The sequence below is a fragment of the Pinus tabuliformis genome, chromosome 3_1 (assembly GCF_031772625.1).
Source record: "Pinus tabuliformis cultivar Carrire ecotype Pingquan chromosome 3_1, CPIR1, whole genome shotgun sequence".
Lineage (NCBI taxonomy): Eukaryota > Viridiplantae > Streptophyta > Pinopsida > Pinales > Pinaceae > Pinus > Pinus tabuliformis.
The window spans coordinates 36,404,112-36,413,381 of NC_142301.1; the positions used below are offsets into that span (position 1 = coordinate 36,404,112).

A 9,270-nucleotide genomic window follows, 5' to 3' on the forward strand; every position below is an offset into this window, starting at 1 on the left:
GCTCCTAACACAATAGAGCAGTTCTCTCGGCCCGAAAGTGGTCAGAAACAGTAGATCTAGGAAACGACAATCGGATGCAGTTGTACCAGCTTCGGATTTGGATCACCGACGGATGCGGCCCTCAAATAGCTTTGATACCGTGTAGGAATTTATAGGGTAAGTTCCTCAGATAGAACACCAAAGGACACTGCTCACAAACATATCACAGATCAATACACCAGTATTCTTGACATGGTTAAAACCACTGTTGATAATATCGGCGATATTCGAAAATATCGCGATATTTTCGGCAAAACGATATATCGCCGAGAAAATATTGCGATATTTTCTGTTTTGATAATATCGCGATATTTTCAAAATATCGGCAAATATCGGAAAATATCGGCAAAATATCGCGATATTTTGAAAATATCGCGATATTTTGAATATATCGGCAAAATATCGGCTATATTTAAAAATTTGGAAAAAATATTTTTTATGCTTGCCGATATTTTGCCGATATTGCCGATAAGATATTTTCTGGACCCTCGCCGATATTTTCCCGATACCGATATTATCAACACTGGTTAAAACCCTCAAAGAGTAAAACAGTCCACTGCCTGAGCCAACGTGGCCACTTCAGGCAATTTATTAATAAAAGAAATAAAATTTACATAAGCTTCTCTCATGAACAGTCACACTACAAATGACCCTCCATGCTCTTTAAATAGAGATCATGGACCAATCGGGTGTTAAGCCACGAATCAAGTGTCGGTAATACCGAGGAGAGAATGAACCGTCGGATCACTTAATGTCTAGAACATATTGTGACCGTTGGATTGTAAGTTACAAAAGTACATAGTAAAGAAACACATTTTACCTAACTTTACACTAGGCCAAGTTATATGTAACTATTTCCTATGTGTTGGAATATCCTAACACCAGGGTCAACTTCAACAACAACGATCAAAGGAATGGCAGGTCCAATGGCAAAGGAAAAAGGAATGTGGGACATCAAGGAAATGGTTGGCCCTCTAAGAAATCAAGGAACTCCAGGTATGAAGAATCAAATGTTGTTAACAATAAGCAAAAAGAGTACTATCTTATATTGACCCTCTCCACTGCCTCTCCTCCGGACACGTTGGGAAATTCGCTGATTGATAGTGGTGCCTCAAGGCACTTCACCATATACAAGGAAGCCCTCTCTAATCTAATAGAAACTGAGACAAACTTGGAGATCATCCTTGGAGACGATGCCACCTATCCCGTGAAGGGAGTAGGGAATGTTACCTTTCAATTGAATCAAGGTAACACTATTCATTTGCAAGAAGAGCTATATGTCCTTGATCTCAAGAAGAACCTGGTGTCCATTTCAGCCATGGAGGACAAAGGATTCAAGCTGGCATTCATCGATGGAAAGGTAGGTGTTTGGAAAAGAAATTTTAAAGATGCTTTTACTCTTGGGTTACGGGTTGACACTTTGTATCAAGTTGGAGGAAGTCCATTGGGAGCCATGTCTTGCGACACATCTCGACAATTTGAACTATGGCATTGGAGGTTTGCCCATCTTCATTATAAGGCCCTACCTGATGTGAGACAGATGGTGACAGGTATGCCCGAGTTCAAAGTAGAGCATGAAGGTGTATGTCTGGGATGTGCCGAAGGAAAACTTACAAGGGGACCATTCCCCTCAAGTAATAGCAAGACCACAGATATATTGCAATTGATCCACTCCGACATATCTAGTATGATGCCCATAAACTCTTTGGGAGGATACTTATATTATCTCACCTTTACGAATGATTATTCTCGCAAGACCTCGATCTACTTCTTAAAGAAGAAGGATGAAGTGTTCACCTGGTTTCGACACTTCAAAGCCTTGATCGAAAACCAATCCAAGAAGAAAATCAAGATATTGAGGAATCATAATGGGACCGAGTACGAATCCAATGAATTGCAAGATTATTGCAGAGAAGGTGGCATTAAGAGGGAGACTACAATGTCATACACTCCTGAGCAGAATGGTATGGCTGAAAGGAAGAATTGCTCTATTGTAGAAGTAGTTCGTGCCAATGTTGCACGAAGCGGGAGCGAAGCGGAAGCGCGAAGCGGAAGCGCGAAGCGCGGAAGCGTCATTTTCCAAAAATCTAGGGAGCGAAGCGTCCGCGGAAGCGTCTGCTATATATATATATATATATTTATATATTTTTTTGCATTTATACTCAAAACAAACATCCCAAATACCAAATTAATTGTAGAAGACATGAAAACATGCATATTTTTGCATAAATCAAGATAGATATGGCATCCATGATTCCATTGTAGTTACTAGTATGTACAACAATCATCTATATTCTAGCTATTACAAACATACATCAAATTTTTAAGCATATTATAAAACATAAAACATTTAAGCATATTATAAAACATAAAACATAGAGCATATTATGATTTATCTAGCAAGTGAGCAACTGTCAACATTTGTCATGTCCAAAATTCAAATAATAATGTTTACAAAATATGTCACTTGGTCACCGCCAAGCCAAAAAGGTTCAAAATTCAAATTCACAAGTCTACAAGTCTAATGAGTAATCTATAGACTATGACAAAAAGAAGTAGATTGTGAATATATCTACTAATCTCTCCTCCTTCCACCACGAATAGAACGTGATGGCGTGCCTCCACGTGGTGGCAATGAAGAAGATGGTCCCTGTGTAAGTCGTGGCACTGGAACTGATGAAGAAGAACCCCCTGCTGTTGGTGTTGAACCATGGAACCTAGGACCAGATGGGGGTGGGGGTGGTGGCATATCAACACGGTCATCATCATCCTAGAATCGCTCAAAAAATTCATGCAAAAAAAAAAAAACACTAGTTAACAAAAAAATTAAAAACATGAATTAGAGAAATGCTTTATAAGGGAAAATTGGAAAATTCATACCACAATGGACATACCTGGATAAGAGCATCCTCTAATTGCTCTAGTTGCAACACTCCATCCTCCAAATTGGGCTCCTCTGGATGCTTGTCCCAAGTCAACAAGTCTTTATTAGACTTTGCATCTTCACAGTAATGGGACAACAATCGCAAGTTGTAATGAACATAAACCAAGCTCTCTGCCCGATCTAAACTCAACCTGTTCCTTTTAACACTGTGGATGAAAGAATAAGAGCTCCAACACCTCTCTGCAGAAGAAGTGTTTACCACCTGTGATAGCACCCGCAATGCCAAACTCTGTAGAAGTGGAGTAGGCCCTCCATGCATGTTCCACCACTCAAGAGCAGAAAAATGCTCTCGATCTTCAATTGAATGCATGCTCCCAAATGGACCAGTGTTGAGCGTATAGTTGCTCACCTGTCTCCGTACCAATGCAGCCTCCTCATTATCAGGGATTAATCTACTCAATGCAGCCATATATTTTTCGTGAACCTCTTTATCTTGGTGTGGTTTTTTCCTGCTTCCCCCCCCAGGTGCTGGTTTTGAAAGCCATGATGGATGATAGTACCTAGGTGTCAAAACATATGCTAATGCATGCAATGGAACATTTAGCATATCCCATCGCTTTTCCACCTCTTCACGAATATAATTGTACAAGGTGGTATCTCTAGGCTCAACAATGTCTTTAATCTGCCCCAACATGCTATCCATTTGCTCATACACCTCCCCAATTACTGGTCGATCTGAATCTGCAAACTTGATCATGTAATAAATTGGTTTGGTGAATTGCAAAACATATTTAACCTGTGACCAAAAGTAAGTGTCAAGAACAGTGTCCTTGACTACATTAGCAGTAGCACCATCTGTACACTGGTTAATTTCATCCCATGTTTCAGCACACACCAGATTAGTTAAAGCTTGTCTCACCTTCACTAGCCGCCTAAAGGTGAGGTAATAACTAGCAAATCTTGTCTTTGCAATTTTAAGCAATTGCAACTTGGAGTAAGTGCCATAGAAGTAGTTTACCCTTGTATGCCCTGTGATGAATTTAATGAGCTGCTTCCCTTTCCTGTAAACCTCAGCAATCCACCCACATTCTTTGTGTTTCACAATATCATGCATCAAAAGGTTCAATGTGTGAACCAGGCACCCAGACCAAAAGATGTGTGGATGAGTACGCTCAATAATTTTTCCTGCTGCCTTACAATTTGCTGCATTATCTGTGATCACTTGAACCACATTATTCGGACCAACATCTTTGATTGATTTCAATAGGAGATCTGCAATGTTTTGTGCAGTTGCACTGATGGAGGAGGAGTCATGACATGCAATAAATACTGCACCCTTAGAAGAAACACCAAGAACATTTATCAAATGTTGGTTTCTAATATTTGTCCACCCATCTGATACAATGGATACCCCATAATCCACCCACTCATGTGTAAAACGTGTCACAGCTCTTTGAACCTTAGCTTTTTCTCTTTCTAATAACACTGTTCTAGCTTTCTCATAGTTGGGGGCCTTGTATCCTTTTGGGGCTTCATTGATGGCCTTTACCATGTCATGCCAATAGGGAGAGCGAAGCACATTGAATGGTACACCGCAAGCACAAAGAAAACGGACTACCTTTCCATCCACATCATCCCTCCCAGTAACATTAAGGAAATCCCCTATTGTTTTTCTACCTCCAGAGGTTGCAGAAGTACCATAAGGAGATGGGCAACTACCAAATTTAGAGGTTGCACTTGATTCTGAATGAGTTTTTTGTTTCTTGTTTTTTTGTTGTGCAGCCATCTCTATTTTGATGTATTTTTGTCTTTGTTCACTTGAAATTTTTGGGCAAATGGCTACCCCCACAGAACCCTTTTTTTCATCACTCTCTAGCACCCCACAAAAATGCCTCCTCAGACGGGTATATGAACCCGTATATGGTTTTCCTCCATGACAATCATGAGGGCACATCCATTTGTAAGATCCACCACCCTTTCCCCCTTCAAGTTTGGTCACATAGTTCCACAAGGGATTTGATGTACCTTTCCCATCTTGTGCTTCAGTGTCCTCTTCAAGTTCATCCCCTTCCTCTTCAAACCCTTCCTCCTCATCATACATTGGGTCACTACTATTAGGACCAAGTTCATCCCCTTCCTCTTCCCCTCTATTCCTCACCCTTGCCATCATTAAAACCAAGAGTGGAATGATACATAGAAGCCAAAAGAACACCATCTTGGAATATGGATATAGGTGGTGGACAACCTGTAAATAAAGGAGCAAGTAGAAACAATGGGAAAGAGTAGGAGAGGGAGGAGAAAAATACAATTTTTTTTTCAAAAAAACAAGGGAGTTTGGGGTTTGAACTTACCTCTTTAGCTCTTGTAGATGAAGTCCTCCAAGCTCTTGCTCCAAGCTCCTCCTCCTTCTCCTAGCTCCTCCTCCTTCTCCTAGCTCCTCCTTCTTCACTCCTCCAAGCTCTCCTCTCTTCTCCTCTCCTTTCCTCTCTTCTCTTCTCCTCTCCTCTCTTCTCTTCTCCAACTCTCATAAACTCAAAGTGAGAAAATGAGAAGAGAATGGGGGCTTTATTCTTTTCTAAAGTCACCCTAGACTCACCCTAAACTAACCTAACCCACCCCCTCATGCTAGTTAAGTCACATATTAAAACAAATTTAAAAAAAATAAATTAAAAAAAAGGAGGCCGCGGGGTTGCTTGCGGAATCGCCTGGGTGGCGTGCGGGTGGCGTGCGGTTCCGGGCCGGAAGCGTGGCGCCACCCCGTGCCCGAACCGCCCTCCGATCCGCGGTTCCGGGGTGGCCGCAACCCAAAAGGCAGGAATCGCCTTTTTAAATAGGATCCGCGCAACCTTAAAATCGGAACCGCGCTTCCGACTTGGATTCCGGGACGGTTCGCTCCGATCCGCGGTTCCGGGTTTGGATCCTCCGGGGGGGGGGCGATTCCTGCAACCCTGGTTCGTGCCATGCTTCATGATCAAGGCCTTCCGAAGTTCCTATGGGCTGAAGCTGCAAATACTGTTGTGTATGTTCAAAATCGATGCCCTCATCAAGCATTGGACTCCAAGACTCCCGAAGAAATGTTCATTGGTAAGAAACCCGATGTCTCTCATTTTAGAATTTTTGGAAGTCCCTTATATTTTCATGTGTCGAAAGAGAAAAGAAGCAAATTGGATGCATTTGGAAAGAAATGAATCTTTGTGGGCTATAGTGAAAATTCTAAGGGATATAAAATTTATGTGGCTGGTCAAAAGGAAGTTGAGATAAGTCATGATGTCACCTTCGACGAAGATATGGCCTTTAGGAAGATCAACAACCTTCCTATCCTAAGAAAGGACAAAGAAGTTGACACCGGAAATCAGGGTGCAAAAGAAGACGAAACAATGCCTGATGTTGATAAACCTATGGATCCTATTGATCCTCCTCCTCCAAAAGGAGACCCTCATGGCTTAGGGAGACTCTCGAAGATGTCGAGAGACACATTGCACCAAGGGGGACTTTCTGTGAAAGCAAGAAGCCGAACAGGTATCAAGGATATTTGACCGCCATGAGCACTATCATTCAAAATGAGCCTTCATCATTCGAAGAAGCCGTGAAGCATCAAGTATGGAAGGATGCTATGAATGAAGAATACGAGTCAATTATGAAGAATGATGTCTGGGATGTGGTCCCTAGACCCTAAGACAAATCGGTTGTCACCTCTAAGTGGCTCTACAAAATCAAGCATGGAGCTGATGGAAGTGAAAACCCTCTCATTCACAAATGTAAGAGGGAGCTGGATTCTGAATTTGAGACGAAGGACCTAGGACCGATGCACTATTTCCTAGGGTTGGAGGTCTGGCAAAAGCTAGGTGAAATTTTCCTCTCTCAAGGAAAATATGTTGTGAATATTTGGGATGGTCGACTGCAAGCCTTTGAATACTCTGACGGAACTTAACTGTAAGAAGTTATGTGGTAGTGTTGCTGGACCTGGATTGGAAAATGCTTCTGAGTATCGTCAACTCATAGGAGCATTGATGTTCTTGGTGAACTCCTGTCCAGACATATGTTTTGCAGTTAACACATTGAGCCAATATATGGTTGAGCCTCATCATATAAATTGGATTGGTGCCAAGAATCTTCTGAGATATCTTCGAGGCACAATCACTCATGAACTGAGATACACTGCCGGAGATGTGAGGCTGCATGGTTATTCTGATGCTGATTGGGTTGGCAGTGTGGTGGTGTTGTGTCCTACAACAACCCCCATTTCATATCATCTGTATTTACAAATAATCAACGTATGAAATGGGTCCCTTTTAGAAATTAATTGGTATTAATGAATTTGTTCGAAAAAGCCATGATAATCAAATAAGTATGTAAATTGAAGCCTTTTTCGAATAACAATGTTACCAAAATAAAACAATCTTTTGTTATTGCGATAAAGCGATCGCAAGATCGCATATCGCAATGACAAGAGAGACGCACTTAAACGGCACTTTGGCCTTTGCCGATGCGATATCGTTATCGGCAATCGGCGGTATTCATGGCATACACAAAAAGAGCACATATCTCACACCCCGATGCGACGCTATATCGGCGATCGGCTATCGGCACTGCCTCTTATGAGAAAACGCGTTAAATTATAAACCCCGACCCGATGCGATATCGCTATCGGCCGTCGGCGGTATCCCATGCATTTTTTATAAGGCGCCCACCTCTTTCCCCGATGCGATGCGAATTCGCTATCGGAGTTCGGCAAATCACTTAAATTGTATCTGGTAATGTGTTCATATGCTAGTCCAATGCGATATCGCAATCGGCGTTCGCCAGGGCTACTTTCAAAACGATAATGTAACACTCTTCCCCCATGCGATGCGACATTGTTCATCGGTAATCGGCATTTTCAAAAGGTGATTGTTTAAATCCGGTTGATAAGGCGCAGATTTCAAAATGCCGTTAAATGCAGGGATAAGGTAATGCATGCGTATTTAATAACCTTGCCCCTTCGATTAACGAATACTTGCGTCTAAGGCATATCATATCTGTTGCACGCGTTGGGTGGTCATTCAACTGAATAACAGCGTAAATGGTCATTTAATGGGTAGCAAGCCTTAAAATCACCATTAATGCATATGCAATCTCTTACCAGTGATTGGATCCGCAGCCACTTTTTGAAGATTAATAGCGCCACGCTTCAAGTGATATATACCTTTCCAATTATGCTTTGTCTTCATTATTCCTCGTGTTACGATTTCTCTCGCACTTGTGTAGAGTTCGTTTGTTGAAGAAAGCCTGAACATGATGGGGAAGAAAAATAAGAGGAGTTCTGGTACTACTACAACATCTGTTGCAGGTCAAGCTGCTCCAATTTCAAAGAAAGGCTTAATCTCAGACACTACGTGCGCTGGTCTTCATAGAACCACATGGCAAGAATAGCGGCCAGAGAGCAGGTTCTCCCTTACACAGATGTGGTGCGCTGGGCAATCGAAGAAATCCCCATCACTGATAGAACTTTCCATACAAGGGACGGAAGGATTTTCGGGTCATTCAAGCCTGATGACCTGAGGCGAATGTATCGTCTGCCTGAACCGGAGCTAGTCTACAACAGAACCTTCGTGGAGAAATTCGCAAAAGAAAATGAATCACCATCCGAACCCCTCCGAGATTGGAGGCAGAACCCAGCCAAGCACAAGCATGAAAGTTCGGGTAAGTACTCCAACGTTTCTTTGGCTTCTCCCTATTGCTATGCGGGGATTATGATGTGTAGATTGTGGGGATTACATGACTCTGTTAATATCAATATTGACATGGTTCCCCTAATGGAAGCGGCTATCAATTCTATAATCATGGACTGGGCCACTATTCTTTCCGATAAATTGGTCGTAGCTGTTCGTGAATTCAGAAACAAAACTATAGTCTCCGAAAGGAAAATCCCTCCATTCTATTATTCTGCTTACATTATGGATACCCTGTGTCTTAATTCTGAGTTTCCTGTCCTCGGTTGGAGATGGACCACCCAGGATCCAACACCCATTCATTTATACCATCAGAAATTGTGGAAGTCCTCTTACAAGGACCACTTGTACCAAATTTGTAATGGTTTCATGGTGCCCATTTACTATTCTATTTTTGACAGACCCATTTCCAGAATTTCTTATGAAGCCTCCTTTGACTTACCTGCCGTAGCGAGTTGGTTTGGGGAAGAGTATTTCTCCTATATCAGAGTTTTTGGGAGTAAGGCTAGGCCACATGTCCTCCCTTTGTATATCCCAGACAAGCTGTTAGCCCGGGAAATCTGCTATCAGATTATGGCCGACAGTGTCACACAAACTCTCAAAGAAGAGAAGAAGAAAGGTTGGCCCTCTTTTCCT

The 9,270-nt window shown here is 42.1% G+C and overlaps 1 protein-coding gene across 1 annotated transcript; it reads right to left on the reverse strand.

Moving 5' to 3' along the window:
- Positions 1-2,556: 2,556 nt before the first annotated feature.
- On the reverse strand, positions 2,557-5,439 carry LOC149185648 (uncharacterized). The gene is made up of 2 exons (XM_089412451.1): positions 2,934-5,439; positions 2,557-2,809 (listed from the first exon to the last, which is right to left on the reverse strand). Exons 1-2 carry the CDS (start codon positions 5,136-5,138, stop codon positions 2,615-2,617), a joined length of 2,400 nt encoding a protein of 799 aa, XP_089268577.1. The 5' UTR covers positions 5,139-5,439; the 3' UTR covers positions 2,557-2,614.
- Between the last annotated feature and the right edge of the window lie 3,831 nt (positions 5,440-9,270).

Coding starts and splice junctions, on each gene's coding strand:
- LOC149185648 (XM_089412451.1), bottom strand. CDS start 5,138: ATGGTGTTCTTTTGGCTTCTATGTATCATTCCACTCTTGGTTTTAATG. Junction 2,810..2,933: donor TAGAGGATGCTCTTATCCAG/GTATGTCCATTG, acceptor GAGCGATTCTAG/GATGATGATGACCGTGTTGA.